Below are 16,018 nucleotides of genomic sequence, written 5' to 3'. Positions count from 1 at the left end.
GGGAAAGGATGGTAGGGTTAAAGAACCATGGTGTACAAAGGATGTAGAAAATCTAGTTAAGAAAAAAAAAGCTTACAAAAGGTTCAAGAAACTAGGCACTGTTAGAGTTCTAGAAAATTCCAAGGTTGCTAGGAAGGAGCTTGAATGGGGCCATGAGAAGGCCTTGGTGGGCAGGATTAAGGAAAACCCCAAGGCATTCTACAAGTATGTGAAGAGCAAGGGGATGAGCTGTGTGAGAATAGGATCGATCAGGTGCGATAGTGGAAACGTGCATGGAGTCGGAGGAGGTAGCGGAGGTACTTAATGAATACTTCGCTTCAGTGTTCACAAGGGGAAAAGACCTTGACAACTGTGACTTAAAACAGACTGAAACGCTTGAGCATACAGACATTAAGGAAGAGGATGTGCTGGAGCTTTTGAAGAGCATTAAGTTAGATAAGTCACCAGGAGCAGATGAGGCTACTGTGGGAAGCGAGGGAGGAGATCGCTGAGCCTTTTGGGATTATCTTTTGTGTCGTCAATAGAGAGGGGAGAAGTGCCAGAGGATTGGAGGGTTGCAAATGTTGTTCCCTTGTTCAAGAAAGGGAGTCGAGATAGCCCAGGAAAGTATAGACCAGTGATTCTGACTTCAGTGGTGGTCAAGTTGTTGGAGAAGATCCTGAGAGGCAGGATTTGTGAGTATTTTGAGAGACGTAATCTGATTAGGGATAGTCAGCATGGCTTTGTCAAGGGCAGATCGTGCCTTATGAGCCTGATTGAGTTCATAGAGGATGTAACAGAACACATTGATGAAGGTAGAGCAGTGGATGTAGTGTATATGGATTTCAGTAAGACATTTGATAAGATTCAAAGAGACCTTGCTTTGTGGATCAAGAATTGGCTTGCCCACAGAAGGCAAAGGGTGGTAGTAGATTTTTCGTATTCTTCATGGAGGTCGGTAACGAGTGATGTTCCACAGGGATCTGTTCTGGGACCCCTCCTCTTTGTGATTTTTATAAATGACCTGGATGAGGAAGTAGAAGTGTGAGTTAGTAAATTTGCTGGTGACACAAAGGTTGGGGGTGTTGTGGATAGTGTGGAGGGTTGTCAGAGGTTATAGCGGGATATCAATAGGATGCAGAACTGGGCTGAGAAGTGGCAGATGGACTTCAACCCAGATAAGTGTGAAGTGGTTCATTTTGGTAGGTCAAATATGAAGATGGGATATACTATTAATGGTAAGACTCTTGGCAGTGTGGAGGATCGGCGAGATCTTGGGGTCCATGTCCATTGGACACTCAGAGCTGCTACACAGGTTGACAGTGTTTTTAAGACAGCATATGGAGTGTTGGCATTCATCAACCATGCAATTGAGTTCAAGAGCAGAGAGGTAATGTTACAGCTATATAAGATCCTGGTCAGACCCCACTTGGAGTACTGTGTTCTGTTCTGGTCACCTCACTACAGGAAGGATGTGGATACTATTTTTAAAAAGTGCAGAGGAGATTTACAAGGATGTTGCCTGGATTGGAGGGCGTAACTTATGAGAATAGGTTGAGTGAACTCGGCCTTTTCTTCTTGGAGTGACGGAGGGTGAGAGGTGACCTGATAGAGGTGTATGAGATCAGGGACATTCATCGTGTGGATAGTCAGAGGCTCTTTCCTGGGCTGAAATGGCTAACACGAGGGGGCATAGTTTTAAGGTGTTTGGAAATGGGTACCGAAGGGATGTCAGAGGTAAGTTTTTCACACAGAGTCATGGGTGCGTGGAATGCACTACCAGCAGCGGTGGTGGAAGCGGATACAATAGGGTCTTTTGAGAGCCTCTTCTGATAGGTTACATTGTGGGCTGAACGGTCTGTAATGTACTGTAGATTTCTATGTTCCAAGTCTTGGGGATATCTATGTAGCTAGGCTGTGTAAAACTTTTGCACGGGACTGTATTTGTCAACGTGGAGCAGAGAGCAAGTTTGTAAATCTGGCGGGACAAGGGATGAGCGAAATACATGTTAGTAGGAAAGTGGTGTTAGGTAAATTGAAGGGATTGAAGGCAGATAAATCCCCAGGGCCAGATGGTCTGCATCCCAGAGTGCTTAAGGAAGTAGCCCAAGAAATAGTGGATGCATTAGTGATAATTTTTCAAAACTCGTTAGATTCTGGACTAGTTCCTGAGGATTGGAGGGTGGCTAATGTAACCCCACTTTTTAAAAAAGGAGGGAGAGAGAAACCGGGGAATTATAGACCGGTTAGCCTAATGTCGGTGGTGGGGAAACTACTGGAGTCAGTTATCAAAGATGTGATAACAGCACACTTGGAATGCGGTGAAATCATCGGACAAAGCATGGATTTGTGAAAGGAAAATCATGTTTGACGAATCTCATAGAATTTTTTGAGGATGTAACTAGTAGAGTGGATAGGGGAGAACCAGTGGATGTGGTATATTTGGATTTTCAAAAGACTTTTGACAAGGTCCCACACAGGAGATTAGTGTGCAAACTTAAAGCTCATGGTATTGGGGGTAAAGTATTGATGTGGATAGAGAATTGGTTAGCAGACAGGAAGCAAAGAGTGGGAATAAACAGGACCTTTTCAGAATGGCAGGCGGTGACTAGTGGGGTACCACAAGGCTCAGTGCTGGGACCCCAGTTGTTTACAATATATATTAATGATTTGGATGAGGGAATTAAATGCAGCATCTCCAAGTTTGCGGATGACACGAAGCTGGGTGGCAGTGTTAGCTGTGAGGAGGATGCTAAGAGGATGCAGAGTGACTTGGATAGGTTGGGTGAGTGGGCAAATTCATGGCAGATGCAATTTAATGTGGATAAATGTGAAGTTATCCACTTTGGTGGCAAAAATAGGAAAACAGATTATTATCTGAATGGTGGCTGATTAGGAAAAGGGGAGGTGCAACGAGACCTGGGTGTCATTATACACCAGTCATTGAAAGTGGGCATGCAGGTACAGCAGGCGGTGAAAAAGGCGAGTGGTATGCTGGCATTTATAGCAAGAAGATTCGAGTACAGGAGCAGGGAGGTACTACTGCAGTTGTACAAGGCCTTGGTGAGACCACACCTGGAGTATTGTGTGCAGTTTTGGTCCTCTAATCTGAGGAAAGACATCCTTGCCATAGAGGGAGTACAAAGAAGGTTCACCAGATTGATTCCTGGGATGGCAGGACTTTCATATGAAGAAAGACTGGATGAACTGGGCTTGTACTCGTTGGAATTTAGAAGATTGAGGGGGGATCTGATTGAAACGTATAAAATCCTAAAGGGATTGGACAGGCTAGATGCAGGAAGATTGTTCCCGATGTTGGGGAAGTCCAGAACAAGGGGTCACAGTTTAAGGATAAAGGGGAAGCCTTTTAGGACCGAGATTAGGAAAAACTTCTTCACACAGAGAGTGGTGAATCTGTGGAATTCTCTGTCACAGGAAACAGTTGAGGCCAGTTCATTGGCTATATTTAAGAGGGAGTTAGATATGGCCCTTGTGGCTACGGGGATCAGGGGGTATGGAGGGAAGGCTGGGCGGGGTTCTGAGTTGAATGATCAGCCATGATCATAATAAATGGCAGTGCAGGCTCGAAGGGCCGAATGGCCTACTCCTGCACCTATTTTCTATGTTGGGAATGGTGAAGGTGGAGAGGTGGACAGATGGCAGAGAAGGAGTGCTCACATATGTCATGAAATTTTTTTTTGGCAGCAATAGTACCTTGCAATACATTAAATTACTATAGTACTGTGCAAAAGTCTTGGGCACCCTAGCTATAGATATGTGCCTAAGACTTTTGCACAGAACTGTATAAGGATGTTTATACACATATTTTTAAGGATGTTTCCAGGACGAGGACCTGCGTTAGAGGGAAAGATTGAATAGTTTGGAATTTTATTTCCTGAAGCGAAGGAGAATGAGGGAAGATTTGACAGTGGTATACAAAATTGAGGGTTTTGGATAGGGTAAATGCAAGCAGGCTTTTTCCTCTGAGGTTGGGTGGGACTAGAGTGAGAGGTCATGGGTTAAGGGTGATAGGTGAAATGTTTAAGGGGAACCTGAGGAGGAACTTCTTCACTCAGAGGGTGGTGTGAGAGTGGAATGAGCTGCAAGCAGAACCAGTGGATGAGGGTCGATTTCCACATTTAAGGTAAATTTGGGTGGATACATCAACAGGAGAGGTATGAAGGGCTCGGGTCCGGGTGCAGGTTGATGGGAGAAGGCAGAGAAGCAGGTCTAGCTAGGCAAAAGGACCTGTTTCTCTGCTGTTGTGCTCTGTGTCTCTGTGCATCACGGAACCGATCCCTCTCGTTGCAGATGGCCTGGTGGTCTGCCACCTGCCCTTCGGCCCGACGGCGTACTTCGCTCTCTCCAACGTGGTGATGCGGCACGACATCCCCCACCTCGGCACCATGTCGGAGGCCCACCCCCACCTCATCTTCCACAACCTGACGTCCAGGCTCGGACAGAGGGTGAGTGCTGCACAAAAGCCCTTCTCTCCCTCGCTCGCGCCTCCCCCCCCCCCCCCCCAACGTAGTCACGGCGACCCGCGCGTCCTCGTGAGCACCGGTTGGCATTGATTCATTATTGTCACGTAGTGAAATTACGTCGCGGGTCAGTGCAACATTATTACGGCGTCGCAGTTCGGCATTGAGTCCCAGCATCCTCAGTAAGGAGTCTCGGTGTTCCCCCCTACAGTTTTCCCTGGGTGCTCCGGTTTCCTCCCACATTCCAAATACATACCGGGTTGGCCTAATCCAGGCTGCATCTCTAAGCAAGTACAGTGTCTTACATACTATTCATACAGATCAAGACATTACACACTATATTGAAATCAGAATCAGGTTTATTATCACTAATGTATATCACAGAATGTGTTGTTTTGTGGCAGCAGTGCTCTGAGGCCTCTGCTGGTCAGGGTCGACCATAGATGTTGCGTCACCCTGGACTAATCTGCGTCTGACTTTTGCACAGTCAGAACAGAATTGGGCTATCCAGCCCATCGAGTCTGCTCTGCAATGGATGGTTGATTATCTCCCTCAACCCCATTTTCCTGCCTTTTTCCCCCATTACCCTAAATGCCCTGACTAATCAGGAAACCTATCAACCTCCACCTTAAAAATATCCAATGACCCACAGCAATCTATGTCAAAGAATTCCACAGACTCACTACCGGCTGGCCAAAGAAATTCCTCCTCACCTCTGTTATAAATTGACGTACTTCTATTCTGAGGCTGTGCCCTGCTGTCCTAGACTCTAGAGACATCCTCCCCACATCCACTCTGTCTATGCCTGTCAATAATCAACCCTCATTCTCATAAACTCCAGTAAGTACAGGTCCAGAGCCACCAAACGCTGCCTTCATTGCATTAACCCTTTCATTCTCGTAAGCCTCCTCCGGACCATCTCCAATGCCGGCACACCCTCTCAAGGGCCGACTTTTGTTTGCCATATGCATTTCCATGGATTAGAAGTTGCTGTGGTGTGTTGGATTGCCATGCAACAAAAAATGACAACATTCAACCATTATAAAGTAGAAAGGATTATATAAGAATATGTTGTTCAGGTGCATATGTAGAATAAAGTGTACATAATTCAGTACTGTGCAAAAGTCTTGGGTACATGTATGTAGCTAGGGTGCCTAAGACTTTTGCATAGTGCTGTATTTGTCAATGTGGAGCAGAGAGTGAATTTGTAAATCTGACGGGGGCAAAGGATGTTGGAAGGAGGGTGGAGGACCGTGGGAGGGGTGTGGGACAGATGGCAGAGAGGAGTGCCAGGGGCGGGGTGGTTGGTGTGGGTACAGACACACCCAGTCCTGAGGCAACAGGCAACTTCATTTTATTCAGAACAGTTAGCTTATTGATCATTACAAAATGATGCTTCCCTCTCTCCCCCTCCCTTCCCCTTTTCCCAATCATCATTCCCGGCTCCCTGCCCCCCTCCCACTCTCAGTCCACAATAGCGGCCCAGGTCAGAATCAGGTTTATCATCACTCACATGTCATGAAAACTGCTGTGTTTACTTTTGGCGGGAGCAGTTCGGTGCAACACGAAAACAATTCCTACACTACTGTGCAAATGGGTGGCGGGGTGGTGATACGTCTCTACCAAAGGAGGTGTAAGATGGTCTGGCCTACAGGTAACCCTGCTTTCTGTTTCCCCCCCCCCCCCCCCCACTGGATCAGGGTCTTGTGAAGCCATGGGGACGGGTGGTGGATGGTCGTATCACCAGGTCCCGGTTATATGACCACTGACGCCAGGCAGACAATCTCTGAAGAGTATTGATAATGGCTGGGGTCACCCGTCTTTGTAAAGACACTGCCCAGAAGAAGGCAATGGCAAACCGCTTCTGTAAAAATTTTGCCAAGAACAACCCTGGTCATGGAAAGACCATGATCGCCCACGTCATAGGACATGGCACATAATGACGTTTACATGTATTGGGAATATGCTGTGGTGTGTTTGCATGCCCTGCGACACTCAACAATTATAAAGTTAAATTATATAAAAGTAAGTTGGATGTTAAAGTACATATTTGAAATAAATTGTGCATAAATACCAGCATGTATATACAGCGTAAACAGCTTTATAGGAAGTGGTTTAGCAGGAGAAAGCAAATCAATTTCACCCTCCAGTAAAAAAAATTCTCTTCTCCCTCCTCCCCCCCCCCCCCACCTTCCTCTATTGTCCACTCTCCTTGCCTGCTAATTACTTCCCTTTGGGACCCCTCCTTCCCTTTCTCCTGTGGTCCACTCTCCTCTCCTATCAGATTCCTTCCTCTGTGGCCCTTGACTTTTCACACCCGCCTGGCTTCACCTATCACCTTCCAGCTACCCTCCTTCCCCTCCCCTCCCCCCCACTGTTTTATCCTGGCATCTTCCCCTCTTCCTTCTCAGTCCTGAGGAAGTGTCTCAGCCAGCAACGTCGACTGTTTATTCATTTCCAGGGACGCTGCCTGAGCTGCTGAATTCCTCCAGCATTTTGTGAGTGTAAAAGTAGCTTAAAGCAGTGGTCCCCAACCACCGGGCCGCAAGGAAACGATATGAGTCAGCTGCACCTTTCCTCATTCCCTGTCACGCACTGTTGAACTTGAACATAGGGTTGCCAACTGTCCCGTATTTGCCGGGGCGTCCCATATATTGGGCTAAATTTGATTATCCTATACGGGACCGCCCTTGTCCCGTATTTCCCCCACTAAGGTAGAGCGTTCCTATGAAACCGTTCGTGCTGAAATGGCGTAAAGCGAAGAAGCAATTACCATTAATTTATTAAGGGAAAAATTTTTGAGTGTTCCCAGACCCAAAATATCACCTACCAAATAGCACATAAAACCTAAAATAACACTAACATATAGTAAAAGCAGGAATGATATGATAAATACACAGCCTATATCAAGTAGAAATAATGTATGTGCAGTGTAGTTGGGAAGATTTAGCCAAAACAGATCTGTGGGGGAAAAATCGGCACGTATGCGCATACGCACAGAGGTGCCCGCGCAAGGTAGTCTTTCTCGGGGTAAACCCAGGTGTCCGGTATTGACTGCTACTTTTGTCCCTTATTTGGGAATGAGAAAGTTGGCAACCCTAACTGTAAAAGACATGTTGAGGTGAGTTTAACCCTACTTGAACACCCCCCGCCGTCGGCAAGAATATTGTCAATATTAAACCGGTCCGCGGTGCAGAAAGGGTTGGGGACCCCTTGCTTAAGGTGCTTCCACTGCAGCGGCTGCCAACTAGTTATTAAACCTCAGCATGGCATCCTTGTCCAGGAGATGTCACTGTGTGCAGAGTTGTTGGGTGCTGAATTCCACTGCCTTCTTGTGCTGCAGGTATCTAGCATCCTGAAGTATTTATTCCCAGTCCCTAAAGACGACAGCAAGAGAGTGATCACGTTTGCGAACCAAGACGACTACATCTCCTTCAGGTAGGTACTGAACCCAGGCCCTTCAGCCCGACATCCAATGTGTGCAGTTTTGGTCACATACCTGCAAGAGAGATGTAAATAGTTTTGAAAGAGTACAGAGAAAATTTACAAGGATGTTGCCGGGTCTGGAGGACCTGAGTTATGTGGGAAGATTGAATAGGTTAGGACTTTATTCCTTGGAATGTAGAAGATTGAGAGGAAATTTGATAGAGGTACGCAAAATTCTGAGGGGTAAATGCAAACAGTTTTTTTCCACTGAGGTTGGATGAGACTACAACCGAAGGACATGGGTTAAGGGTGAAAGACAAAAAGATTAAAGGGAACATGGGGAGAAACTTCTTCGCTCAGGATTGTGAGAGTGTGGAATGAGCTGCCAGCACAAGTGGTGCATGCAGGCTCCATTTCAACGATTAAGAGAAATTTGGATAGGGACATGGATGGGAGGGCTATGGTCCCAGTTCAGGTCAATGGGAGTAGGCATTTTTAATGGTTCAGCCGCGACTAAATGGCTCTGTGACCTTCAATTCCCTGTCTGTATTGGTGATTCTGCTTTGTCGCTTCGGGCTCTTGCTGTGCTACTGTATTGATAACCCTGCAGACCTGCTGGTGTTCCTTTCGCTGCTGCTGCTGGCGATAAAGGGGCTAGGATAGAGGATGCGATGGTGGGCCAAACGGCTGCCTGCTGATCCGCGAAGAGGGAAGGCGAATAGGGATGTGGAAGCGTGCCTGTCCGCAGAGCTCATTATCCTCCAGCATCCACAATCTCTCCTGTCACTCTGGCTTTGGTGGCGGTGCAGAGGAGATCATCCCAAGAGAAGAGACTGGGTCGCTGGGGACTATAGACCATGAGACATAGAAGCAGAATTCAGCAGTTTGGTCCATCAAGCCTGCTCCGCCATTCCATAATAGCTGATTTAACCCCCAGCCTCCTGCCTTCTCACCATAACCATAGAAACTACAGCACAGAAACAGGCCTTTTGGCCCTTCTTGGCTGTGCCAAACCATTTTCTGCCTCTTTCCACTGACCTGCACATGAACCATATCCCTCCATACACCTCCCATCTATGTATCTGTCCAACTTATTCTTAAATGTTAAAAAAGAACCCGCATTTACCACCTCGTCTGGCAGCTCATTTCATACTCCCACCACTCTGTGTGAAGAAGCCCCCCCAATGTTCCCTTTAAACTTTCCCCCCCTCACCCTTAACCCATGTCCTCTTGTTTTTTTCTCCCCTTGCCTCAGTGGAAAAAGCCTGCTTGCATTCACTCTATCTATACCCATCATAATTTTATATACCTCTATCAAATCTCCCCTCATTCTTCTACGCTCCAGGGAATAAAGTCCTAACCTATTCAACCTTTCTCTGTAACTGAGTTTCTCAAATCCCAGCAACATCCTTGTAAACCTTCTCTGCACTCTTTTAACCTTATTTAATTCCTCCCTGTAATTTGGTGACCAAAACTGAACACAATACTCCAGATTGGGCCTCACCAATGCCTTATACAACCTCATCATAACATTCCAGCTCTTATACTCAATACTTTGATTAATAAAGGCCAATGTACCAAAAGCTCTCTTTACAACCCTATCTACCTGTGATGCTACTTTTAGGGAATTTTGTATCTGTATTCCCAGATCCCTCTGTTCTACTGCACTCCTCAGTGCCTTACCATTAACCCTGTATGTTCTACCCTGGTTTGTCCTTCCAACATGCAATACCTCACACTTGTCTGTATTAAACTCCCTCTACCATTTTTCAGCCCAATTTTTTCCAACTGGTCCAAGTCCCTCTGCAGGCTCTGAAAACCTTCCTCACTGTCTACTACACCTCTAATCTTTGTATCATCAGCAAATTTGCTGATCCAATTTACCACATTATCATCCAGATCATTGATATAAATGACAAATAACAATGGACCCAGCACTGATCCCTGTGGCACACCACTAGTCACAGGCCTCCACTCAGAGAAGCAATTCTGTACTACCACTCTTTGGCTTCTTCCATTGAGCCAATGCCTAATCCAATTTACCACCTCTCCATGTATACCTAGCGACTGAATTTTCCTAACTAACCTCCCATGCGGGACCTTATCAAAGGCCTTACTGAAGTCCATGTAGACAATATCCACTGCCTTCCCTTCATCCACTTTCCTGGTAACCTCCTCAAAAAACTCCAATAGATTGGTCAAATGTGACCTACCACGCACAAAGCCATGTTGACTCTCCCTAATAAGTCCCTGTCTATCCAAATGCTTGTAGATTCTGTCTCTTAGTACTCCCTCCAATAACTTACCTACTACCGTTAAACTTACTGGCCTATAATTTCCCGGATTACTTTTCGATCCTTTTTTAAACAATGGAACAACATGAGCCACTCTCCAATCCTCCGGCACCTCACCTGTAGACAGCGACATTTTAAATATTTCTGCCAGGGCCCCTGCAATTTCAACACTAGTCTCCTTCAAGGTCCGAGGGAACACCTGTCAGGTCCCGGGGATTTATCCACTTTAATTTTCCTCAAGACAGCAAGGACCTCCTCCTTTTCGATCTGTACAGTTTCCATGATCTCACTACTTGTTTCCCTTAATTCCATAGACTTCATGCCAGTTTCCTTAGTAAATACAGACGCAAAAAACCTATTTAAGATCTCCCCCATTTCCTTTGGTTCTGCACATAGCCGACCACTCTGATCTTCAAGAGGACCAACTTTATCCCTTACAATCCTTTTGCTCTTTGGATTATCCTTCACTTTGACTGCCAAGGCAACCTCATGTCCTCTTTTAGCCCTCCTGATTTCTTTCTGAAGTATTTTCTTGCACTTCTTATACTCCTCAAGCACCTTATTTACTCCCTGCTTCCTATACATGTCATACAACTCCCTTACTAATCAAGAACCTGTTAACCTCCACTTTAAAATATATTCAATAGCCGAGCTTCCACAGATTCAGCACCCTCTGGCTAAAGAAATTTCTCCTCATCTCTTTTCTGAAGTGAAGTCCCGAGGCTGTGCCCTACGGTCCTAGACGCCCCCACTATAGGATACATTCTCTGCGCATGCACTCGCTCCTCACTGGAATTCAGAAGAATGAGAGAGGATTTTGCGGGAACATAAAAATTTATGAAAAGAGTAAATGAGATAGAGGCAGGCAAGTTGTTTCCACTGGTAGGTGAGACTAGAACTATGGCACACAGCCACAAGATTCATGGGAGTAGATTTAGGGCAGACATGAGGAGGAATTCTCTGCCCAGGGAAGAAGCTGCCACATTACAAACACTCGGAGTTCTCTTTATTAAGTACCTAATGAAGAGCCCTCTGAGTTTATGTTCATGGCCTTCTGCGGCTGTAGCCCATCCACTTCAAGGTTCGACATGTTGAGCACTCAGAGATGTTCTTCTGCACACCACTGTTTTAACACATGGTTATTTGAGTTACTGTCGCCTTCTTGTCAGCTTGAACCAGTCTGGCCATTCTCCTCTGACATCTCTCATTAACAAGATGTTTTCACCCACAGAACTGCTGCTCACCAGATGGTTTTTGTTTTCCGCACCATTTTCTGTAAACTCTAGAGACTTTTGTGCGTGAAAATCCCAGGAGATCCGCAGTTTTTAAGATACTCAAATCACCCTTTCTGGCACCAACTAGCATTCCACAGTCAACATCACTTAGATCACATTCCCCAGTCCGATGTTTGGTCTGAACAACAATTGAACCTCTTGACCATGTCTGCATGCTTTTATGCATTGAGTTGTAGCCATATGATTGGCTGATTAGATATTTGCTTTAGTGTGCAGGTGTACCTAATAAAATAACCACTGAGTGTATATAGATAGTTACATAAAACAAAAAAAAATTTGGTACATTAAACTCAAAGAAAAATACTAATTCTGTAACTCAGTCCAACAATCACAAGATGGATTGTGAGGCCAAGAGTCCATCTCATCATACCTGGGACCGTTGAATGGTCTTGCAGAGTAGAAGTTTTTTTTGAGCCTGGTGGTATGTGCTTTCAGGCTTTTGTATCTCCTGCCCAGTGGACGAGGGTGACACATAAATGCCCTGGTGGAAGGGGCCTACGATTACCAAGCCAGTGAGACGTGGAGGGAGACGCGGGTTTCCCCAACTCTGCTATTTCTCGCTCGCTCTGGAATTAACCGCCAGTCTTGCTGCTCCCCAGGCACCACGTCTACAAAAAGGTGGATCACAAGAATGTGGAGCTGTCCGAAGTGGGGCCCAGGTTCGAAATGAAGCGTAAGTATCTCCTCCCCAGAGCCACAAAACACTTGTCACTGGGGGTGGACGATGAGGGGGAATATGGAAATAATTCAGAAGGGGTGTAGCTCGGGCAGTCAATGGTTGGGTTGCATTGTTCTCCGATCTTGACAATTGACTTGTAGAAACGTCATCAGTGCGCTGTTAAATGTAGTGTATCCTCCGAATACTTGGCCTTTACGTGCTTTTCAATCAGCTGACTGGACATGATCTCTGGAATTTCGCCCGCATCGGCTCATAAATAGGATCGAGCTCTGCATGTTTGTTCACAGAATTCTTTGTGGAAAACCACGCTTCAGGATTCCCTTGAATCCCGTGTGTTCGCTCGCGCTGCGACTTCCACTGCTGCCCAGTGGAATTTGTGCCCCTCGATGACCACAGCGCACGGAGTTCGCCACACAGCAAATCAGCGACCAGATTTCCCCCCCACGTCCACAATTGAATTTCTAGAATGATTGAAAGTATGTAAAGGCCAAGCATTCAGAGGACGCACCACATTCAACAGCGCGCTGACGCTGTCTCCTCGTGTGGCGATGAAACATTGATAAGTAAGTTGCCAAGCTCAGAGAACTCAAGTCAACCAAGGTGGAATATCATAACGAGGTAGACTGTGAGGTCAAGAGTCCATCTTATTTGAGTTAATCATTTACTAGTCTTATAACAGCAGATTAGTGGCTGTCCTTGACCCTGGTATGAGCTTTCACGCATCTTCTGCCCTCTGGGAGAATGGAGAAAAGAAAATATCTAGGGTGTGTGGGAATTTGATTCTGCTGGCTGTGTACTGGGGATTTGGGAGGACTGGCTGCTGTTCAGTGGTTTGAGAAGCAAAGTAGACTTGATTAGGATTTTGCAGTCCCTGAGGGCGGACCTGACTGGGTTTGAAAGGCCCTTGCTCGGTGTCTCAGTAAATGCCTGAAGTATTGCCACCTTTGGTGGGACTAATTAGAACCAGGCGAACCCTGTCACTCAGTTGCACCTCCTGCCCCCACTGCAGCGTACCAGATCAAACTGGGGACCCTGGAGAACGAGCGAACCTCCGAGATGGAGTGGTGCTGGCACCCGTTCACGAACACAGCCAAGAAGAAGAGGTACCTGAGCATCGAGTGAGGTGAGGCAGGCCAGGTGGAGCGGTCAGCACCTGTGGGGGAAGAGGCATGGCCGAGGCTCCCGCCTGCTGCGTTGGCCACCAGTGGACTTGACAGCCAAGGCTTTCTCCCAAAACGTTCTCCCTGACCGAGAGAACTCTGCCAATGTCAGATAACCCAGGACCTGCACTGGTTGCTAAACCAGTTCCTTCTTATGACCTTATTCACCAGCTCAAGTTTCACCAGCTTGTGGTTTCCACTGTGATGTTCGAGTAGACTCCCAAGATTTCGACTTGGCAATGACGAAGAAACATTTTAACTCAGCGACGAAGTAGAACTAACAGTGAATTTCAAGAGGGTGGGTGGACATGGAGCAAGGATTCCGGACTCTGCCGCCAATTCCTACCCCCCCACCACCCTCAGTATAAACTGGCGAATGCTCACCCTCCTTCCCTTCCTGAGGTCAGCCATCTGCTCTTCAGTCTTACTGGTGTTGGTACTGTGGGGGCACCACTCACCAGGTGACCTGTCTCGCTCCTGTACGCTAACCTGTCACTACTGGTGATTGGTCCAATAACAGTGGTGTCATCGGCGAATTTGTAGATGGCACTGGAGCTGTATTTACCAGGCATGGGTTCCCAGCCTGGGCTCTGCAGACCCCTTGCTTAATGGTATTGGTCCATGGCATAAAAGCTGTTGGGAACCCCTGGTTTAGCCCTACAGTCATGTGTGTGCGTGTGTACGCACAAACCGGAGGGAGCAGACTGGCGAAGACCAGCGATATTGACTCTGCTCCTCTCCCTGCTGCCAGTGCCCACCCTGCTGTCTGTATTCCTGTCTGCCTACTGACGTCAGCAAGCTCCCTCTGGGCATTCCTCCATGATCCACGGTATCACCGATTTCCCCTGCTCCGTTCAAGCTGAACCACGCATTCGGGGCCCGCAAATTAGCCGCCTGTTGAACCATTTCTTCCCGTGGACTCAGCAAAAACAAGAGGCTGCGCCAACTACTTCAGAGATTCAAGGTACATTGATTATCGAAATATGTACGTGGTGTACAACCCTGAGGTTCATCTTCTCACAGGCTGCCACAAAACAAGAAAACCATGCAACCCATTCACAGAAAGACTTCAAACCCCCCAGCATGCAAAATGAAAAGAGCAAATCGTGCAAATGGCAAGAAAAGCACAGAATATGAATCATCAAACCACAAATTCAGTGAGACCGTCCAGGCGTGTTAAGTCTCGGTTCAGTTCAGTTCAATCTAGCACTGTGTTCTTGGTTGACAGCAGTCCACCCCAATCAACATCGCAACAGAGAAAGGAGTGGCCAGAAACCAGAAACACGTCGTATCATGAGCTTATCACAAGCCGCATCAATCAAACCTTGCCCAAGACCCAACTGTTTACACTGATCTCCTTTTATTCCCTCACGTTCATCTCCCTACTCACACTGGGGTTGGAAGGCAATTACTCCACGCCCCACCCTGCCCGATGCATTAACTGGACAGAATCAGATTCTTCGGGTAGATCAATAAAAACTTACTGCCAGGTCTAAGTGACTCCTCTTGGTCGCCATCATAAGGATCGTCAAGATTCAGGATTGTTTATTATCATTGTACACCAGCAAGAGGGTGCAATGTCTTCATTACGGTTCGGGGGGGGGGGGCTAAGACAATCTGATGTCTGATCAGTGTTTAAAACATCCTAATTCTGTTTTGTAAGCAATCTTAATAAAATAGCCCCAATTGTTATCGGTGGCTGACTTTAATGTCTCTGCCTCGTTGGATTGGGTGCCGACGACTGTCCGGCTGTTAGATCGTGGGATTTGGGAGGGAACCGGATTTTGGGGAGGCGAGGCAAACGTCAGAAGTCAGGACCTTTCCCAGGTCACCACAACATGGAGGTATCGGCGCTACGCACTGCACTTCTGCGCTGTCCTGGAGCGAAAGGGTTATCATATGAGCAGCGATTGAAGGCACTGGAGTTTAGAAGAATTAAAGGCCTTGATAGAGTGGTTGCTTCCTATGGTGGGGGAGTCTAGGACCAGAGGGCACAGCCTCAGAATAGAGGGACGTCCATTTGGAACAGAGATTAGGAATTTCTTTAGCCAGACGTTGGTGAATCTGGAATTCATTGCCACAGGCGGCTGTGGAGGCCTGGTCACTGGGTGCATTTAAGGCAGAGATTGACCGGTTGCTTATTAATCAAGGCATCAAAGATTATAGAGAGAAGGCAGAAGAATGTGGTTAAGAGCTATTCCATCATGGCTGCTTTATTCCTGTCAACCCAATTCTTCTGTCTTCTACTTGTGATCGTTGACACACTTAGTACGAACTTCTGCTTTAAACACACCGAATGACCTGGCCTTCTCAGCCATCTGTGGCAATGAATTCCATGATTCACCACCCTCTGGCTGAAAAAATTCTCCCTCGTCTCTGTTCTAAAGGGATGTCCTTCTGTTTGAGGCTATGCCCTCTGGTTCTGGACTTTCCTACTATAGGTAACATCCTTCTTGGCCACTCTATCTAGGTGTTTCAATAGGATTCAATGAGATCCCCTCCCTCATTCTTAACTCCAGCGAGTACAGGTCCAGAGCCATCAAATGCTCCTCGTACACAAACCCTTTCATTCCCAGGATCGTTCTCATGAACCTCCTCTGGACCCCCTCCAATGCCAGCACATCCAAAGATAAGGAGCCCAAAACTGCTCACAATGTTACAGGTACAGTCTCACCAATGTTTTATAAAGCCTCAGGATTACATC

General features: G+C 46.8%; 1 protein-coding gene across 2 annotated transcripts in view; it reads left to right on the top strand.

Annotated features, from left to right (window-relative positions):
• The window catches only part of imp4 (IMP U3 small nucleolar ribonucleoprotein 4), a 28,314-nt gene extending 13,308 nt beyond the window's left edge, over positions 1-15,006 (top strand). The window contains exons 6-9 of one of the 2 annotated variants that reach the window (XM_072246836.1): positions 4,291-4,445; positions 7,804-7,898; positions 12,075-12,148; positions 13,164-15,006. In XM_072246836.1, coding sequence (XP_072102937.1) covers positions 4,291-4,445; positions 7,804-7,898; positions 12,075-12,148; positions 13,164-13,276 — 437 coding nt within the window. In that variant the 3' untranslated portion in view covers positions 13,277-15,006. The other variant, XM_072246837.1, reaches the window with a different exon arrangement.
• The last annotated feature ends 1,012 nt before the right edge of the window (positions 15,007-16,018 follow it).

This window comes from Mobula birostris, chromosome 29, assembly GCF_030028105.1.
Source record: "Mobula birostris isolate sMobBir1 chromosome 29, sMobBir1.hap1, whole genome shotgun sequence".
In the NCBI taxonomy this organism is placed as follows: Eukaryota; Metazoa; Chordata; class Chondrichthyes; order Myliobatiformes; family Myliobatidae; genus Mobula; species Mobula birostris.
This window is presented reverse-complemented; position numbering and strand designations above follow the sequence as displayed.